The 24,949-nt window shown below is 30.3% G+C and overlaps 3 protein-coding genes across 3 annotated transcripts; all 3 read left to right on the forward strand.

The window, feature by feature from the left end:
- The first annotated feature begins 16,922 nt into the window (after positions 1 to 16,922).
- LOC101251162 (agamous-like MADS-box protein AGL80) lies at positions 16,923 to 17,600 on the forward strand. Its single transcript, XM_004252441.3, has one exon. It carries the CDS (start codon positions 16,923 to 16,925, stop codon positions 17,598 to 17,600), a length of 678 nt encoding a protein of 225 aa, XP_004252489.3.
- Positions 17,601 to 19,078: 1,478 nt separating this feature from the next.
- LOC104645115 (agamous-like MADS-box protein AGL80) lies at positions 19,079 to 20,020 on the forward strand. Its single transcript, XM_019211402.2, has one exon. It carries the CDS (start codon positions 19,079 to 19,081, stop codon positions 20,018 to 20,020), a length of 942 nt encoding a protein of 313 aa, XP_019066947.2.
- A 3,478-nt stretch (positions 20,021 to 23,498) lies between these two features.
- Positions 23,499 to 24,110, forward strand: LOC104645116 (agamous-like MADS-box protein AGL80). The gene has a single exon (XM_010316142.1). The coding sequence runs from the start codon at positions 23,499 to 23,501 to the stop codon at positions 24,108 to 24,110; it is 612 nt and encodes a 203-aa protein (XP_010314444.1).
- The last annotated feature ends 839 nt before the right edge of the window (positions 24,111 to 24,949 follow it).

The following is a 24,949-nucleotide window of genomic DNA, read 5'->3' on the forward strand; positions in this document are numbered from 1 at the left end:
CAATTGATTTTATAATTTCAAACGCGAGTGTTATAATCTCTATGATTCCTTTGAATTTTCCTTTTCAAATATAAATTCATGGGCTTTAAAGCTTGTTCTTGAATCTCTAATAAACTTGAACTTTATCCTGATCTTGATTTTTATTTGAATTCGAGGGCTTCGAGCTAGGGGAAGATTAGGGCAGAATCAGGTTCAAAAAGTGGCCCATTTTCACATTCAGCAACCACTGTATCACAGAAATAAACGAGGCTATCGTTGAAGTTCTTGAAGTCCTTCTACGAAGTTTGATAATCCTTAAGTTCAACCTCTTCCGAGCAGTGACTGAGGTAACAGATTGAAGAACAATGACCTGACCACAAGCGAAGCTTCACCGGGTTCCGAGAGACCTAAATGTAAAATCTCAAAGCATTTTATACCTCTTAATGTATGTATTTCTAGGAGTTTTGTGTTACTCCAATCCATTTCTTTGATGGAGATCCTCAAGGTTTAGAGTGTCAAAGAATCCCTATCAAATAATGAGAGGACAAGATAGGGGAAGATTCCGACAGAACCAGGTAAAAAAAGTGGTCTATTTACACATTCACCAACCACTGTATCCCAGAAGTTATCTTTGAAGTTCTTGAAGTCCTTTTTTGAAGTTTGATAATCCTTAACTTCACCCGTACATGCAAGTTGACTTGCACGAAGACCTTTTAGAGATTTAGTAGTTAGGAAGGACTCAAGTTGATCAAACAATGCATTGCGCTTGGAGATAAGGAAGATGAAGATTGTTCCAGGACTGTTACAGAGTTTAAGATAGACTTCTCATTAATATTTCTGAAGTTCTCCAAAGTCTCTGCAAGATCTTTTTTATTTATAACCGAGAAATATATCTATGATGACCTTTGGAAAAATCACAGCCTTCTAAAATCGGTGGATACTAGGCCTGTCCCTCTAAACCTTAATAATAGGCCCGCGCCTCCAAACCTTGATATATATATATATATATATTACTAGTTGGTTTTTATGCAAAATAAGGAGGGAAAAAAATTCTGATCTCAAACAGTTGGTATTTTTCGCGAAAGAAAAAATTCCGACCTCAAATGGTCTGTATTTTTCGCTATTAAAAATTAATTACAATAAAAACCAACTTCTTGATGACGGTATTCAATTAAATAAATGAATAAATATATTTTATTTTCGATATCTTTATTTTATCAATATCCAAATACCGACATCATGAGGTCGGTATTTTTATTTCATCCAAATACTAACATCATGAGGTCGGTATTTATATTTCATCCAAATACCGACCGCATGAAGACATTATTTTTTCTTTATCCAAATATCGACCTCATGTGGTCGGTATTTTTACTTCATCTAAATACCGACTTCATGAGATCGGTATTTATCTTTCATCTTAATACCGAACGAATGAGGTCGGTATATTTATTTCATCTATATCTAAATACCAACATCATGAGGTCGGTATTTTCATCTCATCTAAATACTGACAACATGAAGTCGGTATTTTTATTTCATCCAAATACCAACCTCATGAAGTCGGTATTTTTTCTTCATCCAAATATCGACCTCTTATAGTCGATATTTTTACTTCATCTAAATACCGACGTCCTGTGATTTGTATTTATATTTCATCTAAATACTGACCTAATGAGGTCGGTATGTATTTCATCCATATCCAAATACCAACATCATGAGTTCGATATTTTTATTTCATTCAAATACTCACATCATGAAGTCGGTATTTTTATTTCATCGAAATACCAACCTCATGAAGTCGGTATTTTTTTTATTATATGTAATACTTTTTAATAAAAGCAACATCCGGAGGTTGATTTGCCTATAATATTTCTAATAATCATAATATTTATTATTTACCATAATACTAAAATTTCATTTCAAACATACAATTAATTGTTCAAAAAGTGAGTAATTTTGTATACTTTATCAATAAAAAGTTAGACTTCGTGAAATTTTTTTTTTAAAAATATAATCCATATTTAGAGTATGAAACTACGTTGATATGAATTAGAATATAATTATACTTATATTTCTAGAGTAATGTACAAATCTATTAATCCGTCGTCTAATCGTGAACTTAATATCTCATGTGATGATGTAGAGGTGAAAAGCTAATATATAATCTATTCGAGTATGAAATGGGAGATAGTATTATTATATACTTTTGATCTTGAACGATGTCAAGTGCAATGATCACCTCCTAATTATTATGACATGTAAAGGATACTTCATTTGAGTATGAAATACTTTAATTAATTATATATGAAATACATTATCAATTAAATAAATATCGACGATCAATTTAAAGAGATTTATATATTAGAATTTATAACGATAAACTTTCATTGATCGATAAAATTAAATTTATATAATCGAGAGATTTGTATACATACATACATATATATTTATATATATACCACTCAATGTCAATATTATTTTTTTAATATGATTACTTTTATTTGTCTAAAAATTTAATGTGTTACCGACCTCATAATGTTGGTATATTTTTATTATATCTAATTCATTTTAATAAAAGTAACAACCGGAGGTGGGTTTGTTTAAAAATATTTTTATTAATGATAATTTTTGCTATTTAGCATAATATTAAAATTTAATTGAAAACTTACAATTAATTTTTCAAAAAATGTAACAATTTTGTATACTTTTATAAATAACAAGTTAGATTTCAAGGAATAAATTAAAACAATATATATAATTCATATTTAGAGTATGAACATTGATATGAATTAGGATGTAATTATACTTATATTTCTAGAGTAATGTACAAATCTATTAGTCTGTCGTCTAATCGTGAACTTAATATCTCATGTTATGATGTAGAGGTGAAGAGCTAATATATAATTTATTCGAGCATGAAATGTGAGATAGATGAGGAGGAAACATCTAAAGATGATGGAGAAACATCCGAAGATGATGAATAACAATTTTTATGTTTACTTGGTGGATTTTTAGCTACTAATTTCTGAAACGTGCATTGCACGTTTGTCCATTTCAATTATTATAAAGTTGAATTATTATATTATGTTGAAATTAGAAATATTAGTTTTACCAATTTATATTTTATTTATTATTTTAAATTCATAATGATCGAATAGTACATTGACCATCAAGCAAGAAATATGGAAAAATAATTATATTATTATAGCATCTAATAATATGAATATATCTATATGACTTATTCTTAATAATCTCTCATTACACTCCATATTAGTAAGTACACAAATATGTAGCTACTTAAAGAAACTATATTAGTAAGGAAAGATAAAAGTAAATAAATATTATAAAAGTACATTTAAAAACGAATCTAAATGTCATAAATTAGTAATTACAGCACTAATAAAAATAGACTTATAACATTCATAATTTCATAGAAGATTATATTAAAGAAGTATGACCGGTAAAGAGTATAAAAAAATTAAATAGATAAAATGGTAAAGATAAAATTATGATTCAAAATATCATTCTAATGAGGATCAACAAATATAAATATTTCAAAACAAAAAAAAAAATTACCTGAAAATTGCCTAATGATTCACATCAACACGAGGCAAGTGGTAAAGAAAAATTATTTTTTCATGATACATACATATAACTAAAGATTCATTGGATAAGATGAAAAGGTGAAAAGTTGTTTAAGTTAATTTTCAGAAGTCAAATGATCTTAGACATGGGGTAGAAGAAAGGTGATTGTTTTTACTAATAATTCAATACATTTAATTATACTAACTACAGAGTGAGGATAACAAATTTGATCATTTAACCACATTAATTATAGAGAAAGAATAGATAACTTGTATTTTTTAAAAAAAAGTAATTCCTAACAATTTCCTATGAAATAATTTCTAACAATTTTCTATAAAATATTTTTGTCTTTCGAAGTTTGACTTTACACTCTCTTAGTTTTAGTATTTAGTATAATAAAATATAATTATTACTTAGTATGTAAATAATTAGAATTTAAACTATTTGTCTAGATGCATGTATTTAAATATGATTATTTAATATTAAATTAATTATATATTAATATTTAATTTAGTTTAGGGATCAAAAAAGGACAAAATGATAATTCAACTTTAAAATTAGGAGCTTCCCACTTATAATAATATATGATAAACATGATAAATACAAAACAGGAAATACAAACCAATAGAAAAATGGGAGTTGTATAGCCATAGTAGATGAATATGCAAATCATTCTTTTATATGGGATAAGGCACAAGTATTCCTATGCTATGACCGAAACCCCACAGATACACTTTAACTAAACTAAGGTCCTATTACCATCATAGACTCATTTTATATATAATTTTGTGTATCTTTTGGCCTACGTGGCACACTCCGTGACTCTATGCAATTGAGACGCGTTAGAGATATTTGGGTGTTACGTAAGCCAAAAGGTGCACAAAATTATTAAAAACATGAGTTCAAGGGGGTAATAGGACCTTAGTTTAGTTAAATTGTCTCTTCGAGATTTGGATCATAGTCTAGGAGGTATTTCTACGTTTCCCCTTTTATATTCATTTGACTTTGATTTCCTCTTTTATTTTATGTTTTCCAATAATTTCTATAATAATTCTTATGTTCATCCTCATTTATTTTTCATTCTTCATCTTTTAGAAAAAAATAGGAGGTACATTTATCACAATTTTTTTTATTCCATTTCGTCAGCAAACCATATCCATCTACAAAATCAGCTAAAATTATCTTTTGGCTCCATCACTTTTGCATTCACTCACAGCTTTTGATGTACACAATTTCTTCCTTAATAAACTGGATATAAAATTTTATTCCACTATCCTTTTGTATTTTATCATCTTAAAATCCTTATGCAACTTTTATTTTATGATTATTCTTCTCTTATTCTAATTAATATATTTCTTAATTAAACTGTTTTCATTTTGTATCCATATGATGACATGTTATTTTTCAAGTTAATTAAGTTGATATTAAATTTTTTTCTATATATGAATTAAGCCTATATAAATATTACATTGTAATAGAGGTCAAACGTGCAAGACATGCTTCCAAAACTAGTTATAAAACTAGTTATGTTGAAAAGCAAAAAACGAGATGATGAACACAATATAGCGTTAACTAAAAGTCAAAATAATTTTTGACAGAGGAAACTTAAATGATTGACACTAAAAGTTATTTCGAAAAACAACATTCACTAAGTGAGTTCAAATTGTGACCTTTTAACATTAAATTCAGGGGATAATGCACAAGTAACCTCCAACCTATGTCTGAAATCTCAGAGACACACTTATACAATACTAAGGTCCTAAACCCCTGATATTATTTTATAAATAATTGTTCTACCCCTTTTCAACCTACGTGACACTATCTCTTGAGCCTAGCACGTGGTGATATTATTTTTCAAGCTAGTGCCCCGTAGGATGAAAAGGGGTAGAATTTTTTTATAAAATAAGTTCATGGGGTAATAGGACCTTAGTATAATATAAGTCTGCCTTTGAAATTTCAGACATAAGTTTGGGGGACGAGGGTACTTGTCCATTTTTCGTTAAATTTGATGTGCCAAAACTATAATAAAAACTAAATCAATATATTATATCTTTTTTTTTTACCTTTACAGATATGCATTAGATAAAAAAATCAGATGAAAGTTAAATATGAATCTCTAGATTGTTATAGTTTAACTTACCTTAATGAACAAGTCTCATCACAGTAAAATATCTATATTTATTTGATAAAGATTTATTAAGTCAATATGCAACTAACAATTCTTGTTTTGAGTACATTCCTTAAATGAATAAAAAAATCCTTTCCACTAGGCCTAAACATATCATTTTGATTAGTTTTTTGTGCAATCAATTTATATTGATTTGCCTCAAAATAATTTAGATTTTTTTAATAAGAAGTTGAGTGACTTCTCGATGAGTATTCTACCGAACCAAAAAGTAAATTTAAGAAAAATTTAAATTTTAATATATTGAAAAGCAATGTTATATTTCTATTAAATGTGCATTTTTCCTAAATAGAGAAAATTATGATGTGTTATATGATAATTAAAATAACTCTAATTTTACACAAATCACAACTTAAAATTTATTAAATGTTTGAATTTCGTTTTGATATAACAATTAACTTTGTCATTTTTTTTGCCCGTTAAAATATTACTGAAATTGGTATTAAAAAGTTCTCAGCCATTTAAATTTATGATTTTTTTAATATTTAACTTTGTACAAATATCAAAATTAAAATACATATTTTTAATAACTTATAACATAAATGAGTAAGCAAATGCATTTTCATTACTCTATGACCATATTTGGTGGATTCTACTAACTGAAAATTTAAGCCACACTAAATTATTCTCCTGTAAAAGTTTGACGCATAAAGCTTGGTCAAGATAAGACCAGATACATAAATTACATATATTTTCAAACTATAACATCAAACTTGGTATGTAATACATCCTTATTTAGTTTTAGTCAAAAATAATTCTTACAAACAACTAGTAATTCTCTAAGTCAAAATATTCAAAGATACATAGAATCTAAATTGTTCGTATAAAATGGAGTCTATCCTAAGCAAGAAAACAAACAACAAAAGTTTTTGATACACATCCAAACAAACATAAGTTATCTTCTCTTCTTCCCCATTAGCAATGCCAAGAAGAAAAGTTAAGATTGACAATGATACTCAAAGGAGAGACACATATAAGAAGAGACAAAAAGTAGCCTTTAAAAAGACTCAAGAACTTAGTACTCTTTGTGATTGTGAAGTAGGGAACTTAGTACTCTTTGTGATTGTGAAGTAGCTAGCGTCAGATATAGTGAGTACCACACAGAACCTGTGGTATATCCAAATTATCAAGCTGCACTAGATACTTATAATAAGTTTAAGGCACTTTCATCATCCGCGCAGTCAAAACACATGATGACGACAGAAGAGTGTTAGGATATACTATTAACCATGCGTTTTGATATAGTATTAATATTGAACAATTGTTTATTCATTTATTCAATTCGATAAAGGGTTACATTAAATAGATCAATTGTCATATATGTGTCCTTAACTTATATAGTAGATTATTTGGTGTATAGAGTTTAAGCTTATACACAGAAGATTAAATCATTGGTTCTTATAAGTTAAAATTTATAGTTCATAATCATAGATGGAAATTTGGACAAAACCATCAGAAAGATTGTAGCACGAGATTAAATGTAATTTATCTTGATTATGAGAATGACATAGTTCTAACTTCTCGTGCTAGTGCATTTGGTATGTATTAAACGGGACCAAGCAGAGATAGTTGTTTTAGACTGACTGATAAAAATATATTCTCTAAACTATAAAATGTACTTATATTCTTAATCTTGATATAACGATTATGATCTGTATATATTAATTATCATTTTGATTTATTAAAAGGTGAGATTCTGAGATAGGTCAATATGCCTGGTAGATTGGATGACAATAATATATATTGGTGAAATAATTAGTTAGTTGATGGAATCCATGTCTCAGTATAGAGATTGATGATACACCTTTTATGAGAAGCATATAAGTTTTCATGTGTAAACCCGACCGGTAGATTTATGAATCTGGCACATGAAATAAGTTAAGTATTGCTCTAAAAGAAGTTAATCATTGAATTAAATTCGTTACTAATTTAATTGATTGATTAGTATTGGTAATCTTAACATGGGGAATCAAATAAGTGTTTAGTGGTGAATTTCGAAATAAATAGAGGAGTTCAATTACGAATTTTTAGTGGAATGATTTGTAATTTTTTATGGTAAGAATAATTCAAATAAATTATATAGAATTATTTCCATAATAGGAAGCCTCAGTAATAAATTTTGTGGTCTCTCCAGTGCCCAATTTAACTAGAACTAAGAATCCTATTTTCTAGAAAAAAGGGAAGAAAAAACGTGTTCTTCTCTAAAAAGAAAAGAAACGTGTGTTTCCTATTTTTCTTGAAAGAAAAAGAATTCTCTTTGGACTAGGAAGACATCTCTATAAATAGGGATAATTCTAACCTAAAAAAGAGATTGAATTGAGTATTCTATACAATACTTGCCCACCCAAGTATTGAGAGAGTTCAATTGTTGATTGGGATCACTGTAGAAGACTATAGAGCTGGAGTTGGAATTACTTCAAGATCTCTGCACACGCTTCAAGAGGTAATCCTGAGTTAATTTTCAGCATACTTTGTATGTGATGACTATTTGTGATTGTTGTTTATATTCATGCAAGATGTATGATTCTTGAATGCTTCCGCTGTGTATGCTATTTTCTATCAATTGGTATCAGGAGCCATACTTGCATCTTTTTATCGAATCTAAAATATGTATATGTGTATATGTGCAAGTGACTGTATGATTCGTGGTTAGAAATTTTTGTTTATCACGAAAACAATAAAACGGATAAAAACTTGAATTGATTTGTTTTGTTGAATGCATACGGTAAAAATGACCTATGAAAATCAATCACTAAGATTGGATGGTATTTTCATGAGATATTGCACATTGTTCCTTTTGTATGATGAATAATTAATTTTAAGAAGAAATTTAATGGTTGTTCATGTCGGTTTTTTTTGAGCCGGCATTTTTGGGAGATTGATCACAATTTTTCTCATAATATGTCGGCTGGAAATTTATTTTCTCATTATGGTGGCTACTTGTTGTTTTTCAAATATATGTTGGGTGTAGTTTTCTTATAATTTCACATGCATATATGTTGGTTGTTTTTTCATATTAAAAGAAACAAAAATTTTCACTTATCTTTGTATTGGAAATAGATACGAGTAAAAATAATAATAATTTCTTTTTGGGTTTATATATGAACCAATTATTTGTGAATCATTGAAAATGTTTTGCGAAGTTAATGTGTAATATTTTTGGAGTAATATGTTTGACAATATGAGTACGAGACCATATGCTTTATGAACTTAATTTTTGTTGCAAATTTTTCTCTGTGGAAAATTTTTGTATAAAATTTAAGAGAACATAAAAAAGGTGATAAAATGTTCTATTCAATATTCACTATGATTAAATAGTAGTGAAGTATTAAGTTTATGTGTTGGCTTAGACCTTCCTTCCCATCGGATGAATTTAATAAAAGTCACTACGTATTTAATCGCTAGTTTGATAATTTGTATTGACTCTCCCAAACTGAGTAATATATAATTGGATCAATGTAACTAGAGGATTTTCACTTGACTTAAACTAACAGTAGACTCTCCAACTGAGTTAGGTCTGTATAAGTTTATGCAATGAATAATCGGTCATTATATATGTATATTGTATGAATAGTTCTCCAATCCCAACGATTGACTATTTAAGATGCATAATGTATATGTATACCATGAGTTTGAATGTAAATATTCAATGTTATATGACTATGTTATTGGTCTATTGTAACTATTTCTTCAATCTCAGATTCAACATGTCTCCTTTTAATCCCATTAGTACTATTTTGGGTCAAAACAAACTAGAGGGTTCTAACTATGTTGACTCGAGGAGAAATATTGACATTGTGTTAACTGCTGAAGAATATAAGTTTGTGCTTAATGAGGAATGTCCATTGAAACCAAATGATCAGTCTAGTGATGAGGAAAAGTTAGCTTATCAGAAATGGCGCAAAGCTGATGAGATGGTGCGATGTTACATTATGGCTTCAATGTCAAATGTTTTGCAACATCAAGATCAAGCTATGTTGTTTGCTTTTGAAATTCTGGAGAATCTCAAACAGACCAGGGTCGATCAGCTAAGCAGACTGCCATGAGAACTCTCATGAACACTAAGATGGTTGAAGGCACCCCTGTAAGAGACCATGTTCTGAAGATGATAGGTCTTCTGAATGAACTAGAGGTTTTGGGGGCTAAAATTGACAATGAATCCCAAGTTGAGATGATATTGCAGTCTCTGCCTCATAATTTTCAACAATTTTGCCTAAATTATAATATGAATAAGATAAGTTTATCATTAGCTTAATTGTTGAATGAGCTGCAGGCGGCAGAGACCCTCGTCAAAAAAACATGCACCATCAATGACACTTAATGTTGAGAAAGGTTCTACTTCTAAACCGCAAGGTGGACAGAAGAAGAAAAAGGCTCACAAAGCTAAGGCAACTGCACCTCCAACTGGGGGAGTGAAAAAGTCTAAGGGTAAGTGTTTTCATTGCAAGATGTCAGGTCATTGGAAGGCACATTGTCCAGATTTCTTAGCCAAGAAGTAAAACAAACCAGGTAACTCACTTTCACTTGTCTTTGAAACATTTTTAGCGGATGTTTCTACCACTTCATGGTGTGTAGATTCAGGAGCCACTGATCATATCTCCACTACTATGCAGGGGTTTCAAGAAACGCGCAAGCTGATTAGAGGTGAAGTTAGCGTTTTTCAAGCAGATGGCTCTGCAATTCCAGTTTTAGCATTAGGAAATATTATTTTTTCGTTTGATAGTGGTAGAGTTTTAATTTTAAAAGACGTTCTATATGCACCTACTGTTAGAAGATATTTGATTTCAGTTTCTAAAGTTTTGAGAGATGGTTAAGATGTTAGTTTTTCTGATAACGGTTGTGTTATTAGTTATAATAAACATCTTGTTTTGCTGGTACATTGATTGATAGTCTTTTTATTATTAATATCTCTCCAGAACTGCAACAAATCGTAGAATTGAATAATGTTAACCTTTCAAGTAAAAGAAAACGTTCTTCTGATTTTAATGAGACTTATCTATGACACTTGCGTCTATGTCATATAAATCTAGATAGGATTTCAAGGTTGGTTCGAGATGGACCTTTAGGTTCATTAAAAGTGGAGTCACTACCAACATGTGAATCTTATTTAGAAGGAAAAATGACTAAGAGACCTTTCCCTCAAAAGGAAATAGAGTCAATGATAAACTAGAGTTAATTCATTCTGATTTGTGTGGTCCAATGAACATTCAAGCAAAAGGTGAGTATGAGTACTTCGTCACCTTCATTGATGACTACTCAAAATATGGATATATATATTTGTTCCACCGTATGTCTGAATGCTTTGATAAATTCAAAGAGTTTAAGGCTGAAACAGAGAAACGACATGGAATATATATCAAGCCATTGCGATCTGATCGTGGTGGAGAATACCTCTCTAATGATTTTATTAGTTACTTATGAGAACAAGGAATTACATCTCAAATGTTTGCACCTAGAACGCCACAACAAAATGGTGTAGCAGAAAGAAGAAATAGAACTCTTTTAGAAATGGTTAGATCAATGATGAGTTACTCTGATTTGCCGTATTCGTTTTGGGGATATGCCATAGAAACAACAAATTACATTTAGATCTTTCTAAATCTGTTCCTTTGACACCCATTGAACTGTGGAATGGGCACAAACCTAGTTTGAGACATATTCGGGTTTGGGGATGTCCAACACATGTATTAAAAGGGAAGGCAGAAAAATTGGAACCTAAAACAGAAGTATGTGTTTTTATTGGATACCCTAAAGGAACGAAAGGTGGTATGTTTTATAATCCTAAAGAAAAGAAGGTCATTGTGACTACCAATGCCAAGTTTCTGGAAACGGATTTTTTAACAAACCATATTCCTAGAAGTAAACTAGTTTTACAGGAACTGAGCAAAAAGAAAACAAATCAATCTACCAAAAATAATGAAAACCAAATTCAGACCCCACATGTTAGAGTTAACATACCATTGCATTATAATAGTGGGAGAGATGTTAACAAACATAAAATTCTGCAAGTACAAGATCTTGAAAATTCATTACATCAAGGTAGTGGGAGTAATAGTGAGCAGATTGTATTAGAGGAAGAAGTTGCTGATATCTCTGCGCCTCAAGATACTGAAGATAACATGAAAACTCAAGATCCCAAAAATGATGTGGTTCCACCACAAAATCATAATAATGCAAATCTCTCTGAACTTGCCCCTGCAACTGTTGTATCTCGTCGTAGTGGGAGAGTGATAAGAAAACCACTTCGGTGTGCACTCTTGGGAGAGTCTTTTGAAAGAATCCCTGAAGAGTCGAATACCGAACCTGTGAATTACGACGAAGCACTACAAGATAAAGATGCACAAAAATGGATTGTTGCTAAGAAATCAGAAATGGAGTCTATGTACTCTAACAAAGTCTGGGATCCTGTAGAACCATCTGTAGATGGAGTCAAACCCATTGGATGCAAGTGGATATATAAGAAAAAGAGAGGAGTAGATGGACAAGTGCAAACTTAAAAAGCTAGACTTATTGCAAAAGGGTTTACTCAGAAAGAAAGGATTGACTATGAGGAAAATTTTTCGTTAGTAGTCATGCTTAAGTCTATTAAAGTTCTCTTATCCATTTCTGCTCATTATGATTATGAAATTTGGCAAATGGATGTCAAGACAACTTTCCTTAATGGAAGTCTTGATGAAAGCATATTTATGCGACAACCAGATGGTTTCATAGAAAAAGGAAAAGAACACATGTTGTGCAAGCTTAAAAGATCTATTTATGGATTAAAGCAAGCTTCTAGGGCATGGAACACTTGCTTCGACAATGCAGTCAAGTCTTTTGGTTTTGAGCAATGTCTTGATGAGTCTTGTGTGTACAAAAAGTGGAATGGGGATAAAGTGGTGTTTTTGGTATTATATGTAGATGATATCTTGCTCATAGGAAATAATGTGGGCTTGATGAATTCAGTTAAGAAATGGTTGTCCACAAACTTTGATATGAAGGATTTGGGAGAAGTTGCTCACATCCTTGGGAGTTGGGATCAACGTTTTACGTGATCGCAAGAAAAGGATGTTAGGTTTATCTCAAGCTCTTTATATTGATACAATTCTTACCAGGTTTAGCATGCACAATTCCAAGAAAGGTTTTCTTCCTTTTAGACATGGAATTTCTTTATCTAAGGATCAATGTCCTAAGATAGATGAGGAAACAAAAAGCATGAAGACAGTTCCTTATGCATCAGCGGTAGGAAGTCTCATGTATTCCATGTTATGCACTAGACCTGATATTTGTTTTGCCGTAGGCATGGTTAGCAGATATCAGTCTAATCCTGGATGAGAACATTGGACAACATTTAAGCATATAATCAAGTACCTGAAAAGGACTAGGGATTACATGCTAGTCTATCATTCGGATGAGTTGTTTCCCATAATGTACACAGACTCAGATTTCCAGCCAGATATGGACTCTAGAAATTCGACCTCAGGAAATGTGTTTACTTTGGGAGGTGGAGCCATTGTTTGGAGAAGCATCAAGCAAACCTGTGTTTCTGATTCTACCATGGAAGCCGAATATGTAGCAGCTAAGGAGGCAGTGTGGCTCAGAAACTTTCTTAAAGACTTGGCGGTTGTTCCTGCAATACAAAAGCCACTTACAATGTTTTGTGATAATAGTGGAGCGGTTGCAAATTCAAAAGAACCACGAAGTCATAAGAAGGCAAAACACATTGAGTGAAAATACCATTTGATTTGAGACATATTATAGAGAGGGGATGTGATGGTGGCGAATATTGCATCAGAGAACAACCTTGCAGACCCTTTCACAAAAGCTTTACCGCAAAAGTCTTTTTATAGACATGTTGAAGGAATGGGTGTTAGAGTTGTAGGTGAATGGCTATGAGTCTAAGTGGAAGATTGTTAGGATATACTATTAACCATGCGTTTGATATAGTATTAATACTGAACAATTATTTATTCATTTATTCAATTCAATAAAGTGTTACATTAAAGAGATCAATTGTCATATATGTGTCCTTAACTTATATAGTAGATGATTTGGTATATAGAGTTTAAGCTTATACACAGAAGATTAAATCATTGGTTCTTATAAGTTAAAATTTATAGTTCACAATCATAGATGGAAATTTGGACAAAACCATTAGAAATATTGTCGCACGAGATTAAATGTAATTTATCTTGATTATGAGAATGACATAGTTCTAACATCTCGTGCTAGTGCATTTGGTATGTATTAAACGGGACCAAGCAGAGATAGTTGTTTTAGACTGACTGATAAAAATATATTCTCTAAACTATTAAATGTACTTATATTCTTAATCTTGATATGACGATTATGATATGTATATATTAACTATCATTTTGATTTATTAAATGGTGATATTCTGAGATAAGTCAATATGTCTGGTAGATTAAATGACAATAATATATATTGGTGAAATAATTAGTTAGTTGATGGAATCCATGTCTCAGTACAGAGATTGATGATACACCTTTTATGAGAAGCATATAAGTTTTCATGTGTAAACCCGGCCGGTAGATTTATGAATCTGGCACATGAAATAAGTTAAGTATTGCTCTAAAAGAAATTAATCATTGAATTAAATTCGTCAGTAATTTAATTTATTGATTAGTATTTATAATCATAACATGGGGAATCAAATAAGTGTTTAGTGGTAAATTTTGAAATAAATAGAGGAGTTCAATTACGGATTTTTAGTGGAATGATTTGTAATTTTTTATGGTAAGAATAATTCAAATAAATTATTTAGAATTATTTTAATAATAGGAAGCCTCAGTAATAAATTCTGTGGTCCCTCCAGTGCCCAATTTAACTAGAACTAAGAATCTTATTTTCTAGAAAAAAGGGAAGAAAAAATGTGTTCTTCTCTAAAAAGAAAAGAAACGTGTGTTTCCTGTTTTTCTTGAAAGAAAAAGAATTCTCTTTGGACTAGGAAGACATATCTATAAATAGGGATTATTCTAACCTAAAAAAGAGATTTAATTCAGTATTCTATACAATACTTGCCCACCCAAGTATTGAGAGAGTTCAATTGTTGATAGGGATCACTGTAGAAGACTATAGAGCTGGAGTTGGAATTACTTCAATATATCTGCACGCGCTGCAAGAGGTAATCCTGAGTTAATTTTCAGCACACTTTGTATGTGATGACTATTTGTGATTGTTGTTTATATTCATGAAAGATGTATGATTCTGAAATACTTCCGCTGTGTATGCTATTTTCTATCAAAGAGTTTATTAAGAAAATTATAGATAAGAAGAAAGACAAATTAGACAAGTTACACAGAGAAAACGATCTCAAAGAAAAGACAAATATGATGCATGAAGTGGTAAGAGGAAAAAAGATTTCCAAGGACATAAATGGTAATGATCTTAATGATCTAATGTATGCCATGAAAAGAAACTTGGAAATATTTCGCAAACTGAAAATTAAAGCTGATGAAGAGGGTTCTACTTTGTATGCCTCTCAACCAATTTCTACTGATTCTCCTGTATCAACTGTTCCTTTGGCTTCTCCATCGATAGTTTCTATTGGAATCGACCGCGAGGGTCCAAGATCTCCTCTAATGGTCCCTGAAGTGACTCAAATAATAGAGGATAAAGGGGCTCCACTAATAATTCTTTCATCTCCTTCTGCTGAAATGATCCAAAAATTATTTCATCCAGTGAATCCTCCTCAAATGGTTCCTTTTATGGACTCCTCATGGATTTCTCCTTATTCGTTATTTTCAGCAGAATTATTTCCTCATTTGGTTCCGCAGATGCATTCTTCTACACATCAACAAATGGATCTTAGAAGGACCCCTAAAATGGATCCTCCAATACCTTCAATAACGACTTTTTCAACGAATTCACCAATATTGGAGTCTTCAACCGCTGCTTCATTACTACCATAAGACTCTTCGATGAACAACTCTGCAAACTATCAAAACAAGTCTGTTGGATTTCCACAAAGGTCAGCTTTGTCATAATCAATCGACTGGGATAATAATAGTATTATGTCTTTTTTTGATGATTCATATCTCAACAACATTGATGTTCAAGATTCAATTAAAAAAAATAACTTCTAAGGATGTTGGACCAAATATCTGTCTATTTTAACTAGTAGAGATTGGTATGTCTATGTTGTCCAATGGATAATCTATGTCTTTTAATATTTAAATGCATATGTAGTCTCATAGGATTTTTCATATATCTTTACTTTTTGTCCTTATTTTAAGTGTTTTTCTATTAATTTTTATTCCTTTTTAGTTTGTTATTACATTCACTTATAATATCTATGCAATTAATATTTATATGAATATTGGTTTGTCTTGCTTACTATTATTATTGATAATGTGGTTATTTAAAATATTTTTTTTGTTAGTATGATTTGCCTCAAAATAATTTAGATTTTTTGAATAAGAAGTTGAGTGACTTCTCGATGAGTATTGTATCGAAAAGAAAACCAAATTTAAGAAAAAATTAAATTTTAATATATTGAAAAGCAATGTTATATTTCTATTAAATATGCAATTTTGCTAAATAGAGAAAATTATAATGTGTTATAGAATAGTTACAATAACTCTAATCTTACACAAATCACAATTTAAAATTTATTAAATGTTTGAATTTCTTTTTGATATAACAATTAACCTTATCCTTTTTTTGCAAGCTAAAATATTAATGAAATTGGTATTGCAAAGTTCTCAGTCATTTAAATGTATGATTGTTTTAGTATTTAACTTTGTACAAATATCAAAATTAAAATACAAATTTTTAAAAACTTATAACATAAATGAGTAAGCAAATGCATTTTCATTACTCTATGACCATATTTGGTGGATTCTACTTACTGAAAATTTAAGCCACACTAAATTATTCTCCTGTAAAAGTTTGACGCATAAAGTTTGGTCAAGATAAGACCAGATATATTAATTACATGTATTTTCAAACCATAACATCAAACTTGGTATGTAATACATCTTATTTAGTTTTAGTCAAAAATAATTATTACAAACAACTAGCAATTCTTTTAGTCAAAATATTCAAAGAATCATAGAATCTGAATTTTCTGTATAAAATAGAGTCTATCCTAAGAAACAAAACTAACAACAAAAGTTTTTGATACACATTCAAACAAACATAATTTTTCTTCTCTTCTTCCCCATTAGCAATGCCAAGAAGAAAAGTTAAGATTGAAAATGATACACAAAGGAGAGCCACATATAAGAAGAGACAAAAAGTAGCCTTTAAAAAGGCTCAAGAACTTAGTATTCTTTGTGATTGTGAAGTAGCTAGCGTCAGATATAGTGAGTACCACACAGAACCTGTGGTATATCCAAATTATCAAGCTGCACTAGACACTTATAATAAGTTTAAGGCACTTTCATCATCCGCTCAGTCAAAACACATGATGACGACAGAAGAGTTTATTAAGAAAATTATAGATAAGAAGAAAGACCAATTATACAAGTTACAAAGAGAAAACGATCTCAAAGAAAAGACAAATATGATGCATGAAGTGGCAAGAGGAAAAAATATTTCCAAGGACATAAATGGTAATGATCTTAATGATCTAATGTATGCCATAAAAAGAAATTTGGAAATGTTTCGCAAACTGAAAATTAAAGCTGATGAAGAGGGTTCTACTTTGTATGCCTCTCAACCAATTTCTAGTGATTCTCCAGTAGCGACTGTTCCTTTGGCTTCTCCATCGATAGTTTCTAGTGGAACTGACTGCGAGGGTCAAAGATCTCCTCTAATGGTCCCTGAAGTGGCTCAAATAATAGAAGATAAAGGGGCTCCACTAATAATTCCTTCATCTCCTTCTACTGAAATGATCCAACAATAATTTCATCCAGTGAATCCTCCTCAAATGGTTCCTTTTGTGGACTCCTCATGGATTTCTCCTTATTCGTTATTTTCAGCAGAATTATTTCCTCCGTTGGTTCCGCAGATGCATTCTTCTACACATCAACAAATGGATCTTAGAAGGACCCCTATAATGGATCCTCCTATACCTTCAATAACGACTTTTTCAACGAATTCACCAATATTGAAGTCTTCAACCGCTGCTTCGTTACTACCACAAGACTCTTCGATGAACAACTCTGCAAACTATCAGAACAAGTCTGTTGGATTTCCACAAAGGTCAGCTTCGTCATAATCAATCAATTGGGATAATAATTGTATTAAGTCTTTTTTTTATGATTCTTATCTCAAAAACATTGATGTTCAAGATCCAAACCAAAAAAATAACTTCTAAGGATGTTGGACCAAATATCTGTCTGTTTTAGCTAGTAGAGATTGGTATGTCTATGTTGTCCAATGGATAATCTATGTCTTTTAATATTTAAATGCATAAGTAGTCTCATATGATTCCTCATATGTCTTTACTTTTTGTTCTTATTTTTAAGTGTTTTTCTATTATGTTTTATTCCTTTTTAGTTTGTTATTAGATTCACTTATAATATGTATGCAATTAATTTTTATATGAATATTGGTTTGTCTTGCTTACTTTTATTATTGATAATGTGGTTATTAAAAATATTTGTATTGTTAGTATGATTTGCCTCAAAATAATATAAATTTTTTTAATAAGAAGTTGAGTGACTTCTCGATGAGTATCGTACTGAAAAGAAAACCAAATTGAAGAAAAAATTAAAATTTAATATATTGAATATGCATTTTTGCTAAATAGAGAAAATTATAATATGTTATAGAATAGTTACAATAACTCTAATCTTACACAAATCACAATTTAAAATTTATTAAATGTTTGAATTTCTTTTTGATATAACAATTAACTTTATCATTTTTTTGCACGCTAAAATATTATTGAAATTGGTATTAAAAAGTTCTCAGTCATTTAAATGTATGATTGTTTTAGTATTTAACTTTGTACAAATATCAAAATTAAAATACATATTTTTAATAACTTATAACATAAATGAGTAAGCAAATGCATTTTCATTACTCTATGACCATATTTGGTGGATTCTACTTACTGAAAATTTAAGCCACACTAAATTATCCTCTTGTAAAAGTTTGACGCATAGAGCTTAGTCAAGATAAGAACAGATATATAAATTAACATATATTTTCAAACCATAACATCAAACTTTGTATATAATACATCCTCATTTAGTTTTAGTCAAAAATAATTATTAGAAACAACTAGTAATTCTTTTAGTCAAAATATTCAAAGATACATAGAATCTGAATTTTCTGTATAAAATGGAGTCTATCCGAAGCGAGAAAACAAACAACAAAAGTTTTTGATACACATACAAACAAACATAATTTTTCTTCTCTTCTTCCCCATTAGCAATGCCAAGAATAAAAGTTAAGATTGAAAATGATACTCAAAGGAGAGCCACATATAAGAAGAGACAAAAAGTTGCCTATAAAAAGGCTCAAGAACTTAGTATTCTTTGTGATTGTAAAGTAGCTAGCATCAGATATAGTGAGTACCACACAGAACCAGTGGTATATCCAAATTATCAAGTTGCACTAGACACTTATAATAAGTTTAAGGAACTTTCATCATCCGCTCAGTTAAAACACATGATGATGACAGAAGAGTTTATTAAGAAAATTATAGATAAGAAGAAAGACCAATTATACAAGTTACAGAGAGAAAACGATCTCAAAGAAAAGACAAATATGATGCATGAAGTGGCAAGAGGAAAAAAGATTTCCAAGGACATAAATGGTAATGATCTAATGTATGCCATGAAAAGAAACTTGGAAATGTTTCGCAAACTGAAAATTAAAGTTGATGAAGAGGGTTCTACTTTGTATGCCTCTCAACCAATTTCTAGTGATTCTCCAGTATCGACTGTTCCTTTGGCTTCTCCATCGATTGTTTCTAGTGGAACCGACCGCGAAGGTCCAAGATCTCCTCTAATGGTCCCTGAAGTGGCTCAAGTAATAGAAGATAAAGGGGCTCCACTAATAATTCCTTCATCTCCTTCTACTGAAATGATCCAACAATTATTTCATCCAGTGAATCCTCCTCAAATGGTTCCTTTTGTGGACCCCTCATGGATTTCTTCTTATTCGTTATTTTCAGCAGAATTATTTCCTCCGTTGGTTTCGCAGATGCATTCTTGTACACATCAACAAATAGATCTTAGAAGGACCCCTATAATGGATCCGCCACTACCTTCAATAACGACTTTTTCAACGAATTCACCAATATTGGAGTCTTCAACCGCTGCTTCGTTATTACCACAAGACTCTTCGATGAACAACTTTGCAAACTATTAGAACAAGTCTGTTGGATTTCCACAAAGGTCAGCTTCGTCATAATCAATCGACTAGGATAATAATAGTATTATTTCTTTTTTTGATGATTCATATCTCAAAAACATTGATGTTCAAGATCCAAACCAAAAAAAATAACTTCTAAGGAAGTTGGACCAAATATCTGTCTGTTTTAGCTAGTAGAGATTGGTATGTCTATGTTGTCCAATAGATAATCTGTGTCTTTTAATATTTAAACGCATAAGTAGTCTCATAGGATTCCTCATATGTCTTTACTTTTTGTTCTTATTTTTAAGTGTTTTTCTATTATGTTTTATTCCTTCATAGTTTGTTATTACATTCACTTATAATATGTATGCAATTAATTTTTATATGAATATTGGTTTGTCTTGCTTACTTTTATTATTGATAATGTGGTTATTAAAAATATTTGTATTGTTAGTATGATTTGCCTAAAAATAATTTAGATTTTTTTAATAAGAAGTTGAGTGACTTCTCGATGAGTATCGTACTGAAAAGAAAATCAAATTTAAGAAAAAAATAAATTTTAATATATTGAAAAGCAATGTTATATTTCTATTAAATATGCATTTTTGCTAAATAGAGAAATTTATAATGTGTTATAGAATAGTTACAATAACCCTAATTTTTTACAAATCACAATTTAAAATTTAATAAATGTTTGAATTTCTTTTTGATATAATAAATAACTTTGTCATTTTTTTGCACGTTAAAATATTATTGAAATTAGTATTGCAAAGTTCTCAGTCATTTAAATGTATGATTGTTTTAAATATCACTTTGTACAAATATCAAAATTAAAATACAAATTTTTAAAAACTTATAACATAAATGAGTAAGCAAATGCATTTTCATTACTCTATGACCATATTTGGTGGATTCTACTTACTGAAAATTTAAGCCACACTAAATTATTCTCCTGTAAAAGTTTGACGCATAAAGCTTGATCAAGATAAGACCAAATATATCAATTACATATATTTTCAAACCATAACATCAAACTTGGTATGTAATACATCTTATTTAGTTTTAGTCAAAAATAATTATTACAAACAACTAGTAATTCTTTTAGTCAAAATATTCAAAGATACATAGAATCTGAATTTTCTGTATAAAATGGAGTCTATCCTAAGCAAGAAAACAAACAACAAAAGTTTTTGATACACATCCAAACAAACATAATTATTCTTCTCTTCTTCCCCATTAGCAATGCCAAGAAGAGAAGTTAAGATTGAAAATGATACTCAAAGGAGAGCCACATATATGAAGAGACATAAAGTAGCCTATAAAAAGGCTCAAGAATTGAAAATGATACTCAAAGGAGATCCACATATAAGAAGAGACATAAAGTAGCCTATAAAAAGGCTCAAGAACTTAGTATTCTTTGTAATTAGGAAGTAGCTAGCGTCAGATATAGTGACTACCACACAGAACCTATGGTATATCCAAATTATCAAGCTGAACTAGACACTTATAATAAGTTTAAGGCACTTTCATCATCCGCTCAGTCAAAACACATGATGACGACAGAAGAGTTTATTAAGAAAAATATAGATAAGAAGAAAGACCAATTATACAAGTTACAGATAGAAAACGATCTCAAAGAAAAGACAAATATGAGGCATGAAGTGGCAAGAGGAAAAAAGATTTCCAAGTACATAAATGGTAATGATATTAATGATCTAATGTATGCCATGAAAAGAAACTTGGAAATGTTTCGCAAACTGAAAATTAAAGCTGATGAAGAGGGTTCTACTTTGTATGCCTCTCAACCAATTTCTAGTGATTCTCCAGTATCGACTGTTCCTTTGGCTTCTCCATCGATAGTTTCTCGTGGAACCGAATACGAGGGTCCTAGATCTCCTCTAATGGTCCCTGAAGTGGCTCAAATAATAGAAGATAAAGGGGCTCCACTAATAATTCCTTCATCTCCTTCTGCTGAAATGATCCAACAATTATTTCATACAGTGAATCCTCCTCAAATGGTTCCTTTTGTGGACCCCTCATGGATTTCTCCTTATTCGTTATTTTCAGCAGAATTATTTGCTCCGTTGGTTCCGAAGATGCATTCTTCTACACATCAACAAATGGATCTTAGAAGGACCCCTATAATGGATCCGCCAATACCTTCAATAACGACTTTTTCAATGAATTCACCAATATTGGAGTCTTCAACTGCTGCTTTGTTACTACCACAAGACTCTTCGATGAACAACTCTGCAAACTATCAGAACAAGTCTGTTGGATTTCCATAAAGGTCAGTTTCGTCATAATCAAACAACTGGGATAATAATAGTATTATGTCTTTTTTTGATGATTCATATCTCAACAACATTGATGTTCAAGATCCAAACCAAAAAAATAACTTCTAAGGATGTTGGACCAAATATCTGTCTATTTTATTTAGCATAGATTGGTATGTCTATGTTTTCCAATGTATAGTCTATGTCTTTTAATATTTCAATGCATAAGTAGTCTCATAGGATTCTTCATATATCTTTATTTTTTGTCCTTATTTTAAAGTGTTTTTCTATTATGTTTTATTCCTTTTTAGTTTGTTATTACATTCACTTATAATATGTATGCAATTAATTTTTATATGAATATTGGTTTGTCTTGATTACTTTTATTATTGATATTGTGGTTATAAAAAATATTTGTATTGTTAGTATGATTTTCATTAAAATAATTTAGATTTTATAATAAGAAGTTGAGTGACTTCTCGATGAGTATCGTACCGAAAAGAAAACCAAATTTAAGAAAAAATTCAATTTTAATATATTGAAAAGCAATGTTATATTTCTATTAAATATATGCATTTTTGCTAAATAGAGAAAATTATAATGTGTTATAGAATAGTTACAATAACTCTAATCTTACACAAATCACAATTAAAAATTTATTAAATGTTTGAATTTCTTTTTGTTATAACAATTAACTTTGTCGTATTTTTTCCCGTTAAAATATTATTTAAATTGGTATTGCAAAGTTCTCAGTCATTTAAATGTATGATTGTTTTAATACTTAACTTTGTACAAATATCAAAATTAAAATACATATTTTTAAAAACATATAACATAAATGAGTATGCAAATGCATTTTTATTACTCTATGACCATATTTGGTGGATTCTACTTACTGAAAATTTAAGCCACACTAAATTATTCTCCTGTAAAAGTTTGACGCATAAAACTTGGTCAAGATAAGACCAGATATATAAATTACATATATTTTCAAACCATAACATCAAACTTGGTATGTAATACATCCTTATTTAGTTTTAGTCAAAAATAATTATTACAAACAACTAGTAATTTTTTTAGTCAAAATATTCAAAGATACATAGAATCTGAATTTTCTGTATAAAATGGAGTCTATCCTAAGCAAGAAAACAAACAACAAAAGTTTTTTATACACATCCAAACAAACATAATTTTTCTTCTCTTCTTCCCCATTAGCTATGTCAAGAAGAAAAGTTAAGATTGAAAATGATACTCAAAGAAGAGCCACATATAAGAAGAGACAAAAAGTAGCCTTTAAAAAGGGTCAAGAACTTAGTATTCTTTGTGATTGTGAAGTAGCTAGCGTCAGATATAGTGAGTACCACACAGAACCTGTGGTATATCCAAATTATCAAGCTGCACTAGACACTTATAATAAGTTTAAGGCACTTTCATCATCCGCTCAGTCAAAACACATGATGACGACAGAAGAGTTTATTAAGAAAATTATAGATAAGAAGAAAGACCAATTATACAAGTTACAGAGAGAAAACGATCTCAAAGAAAAGACCAATATGATGCATGAAGTGGCAAGAGGAAAAAATATTTCCAAGGACATAAATGGTAATGATCTTAATGATCTAATGTATGCCATGAAAAGAAACTTGGAAATGTTTCGCAAGTTGAAAATTAAAGTTGATGAAGAGGGTTCCACTTTGTATGCCTCTCAACCAATTTCTAGTGATTCTCCAGTATCGACTGTTCCTTTAGCTTCTCCATCGATAGTTTCTAGTGGAACCAACCGCGAGGGTCCAAGATCTCCTCAATGGTCCCTGAAGTGGCTCAAATAATAAAAGATAAAGGGGCTCCACTAATAATTCCTTCATCTCCTTCTGCAGAAATGATCCAACAATTATTTCTTCCAGTGAATCCTCCTCAAATGGTTCCTTTTGTGGACCCCTCATGGATTTCTCCTTATTCGTTATTTTCAGTTAAATTATTTCTTTCGTTGGTTCCGCAGATGCATTCTTCTACACATCAACAAATGGATCTTCGAAGGACCCCTATAATGGCTCCTCCAATACCTTCAATAACGAATTTTTCAACAAATTCATCAATATTGGAGTCTTCAACCGCTGCTTCGTTACTACCACAAGACTCTTCGATGAACAACTCTGCAAACTATCAGAACAATTCTGTTGGATTTCCACAAAGGTCAGCTTCATCATAATCAATTGACTGGGATAATAATAGTATTATGTCTTTTTTTGATGATTCATATCTCAACAACATTGATGTTCAAGATCCAAACCGAAAAAATAACTTCTAAGGATGTTGGACCAAATATCTGTCTGTTTTAATTAGTAGAGATTGGTATGTCTATGTTGTCCAATGGATAGTCTATGTCTTTTAATATTTAAATGCATAAGTAGTCTTATAGGATTCTTCATATATCTTTACTTTTTGTCCTTATTTTTACGTGTTTTTCAATTATGTGTTATTCCTTTTTAGTTTGTTATTACATTCACTTATAATATGTATGCAATTAATTTTATATGAATATTGGTTTGTCTTGATTACTTTTATTATTTATATTGTGGTTATTAAAAATATTTGTATTGTTAGTATGATTTCTAAAAATGATATCCAGCACCGTTCAAAATCTAAAAAATCAATGTACACTAATAAG

This window comes from Solanum lycopersicum, chromosome 12 (genome assembly GCF_036512215.1).
Source record: "Solanum lycopersicum chromosome 12, SLM_r2.1".
NCBI lineage: Eukaryota > Viridiplantae > Streptophyta > Magnoliopsida > Solanales > Solanaceae > Solanum > Solanum lycopersicum.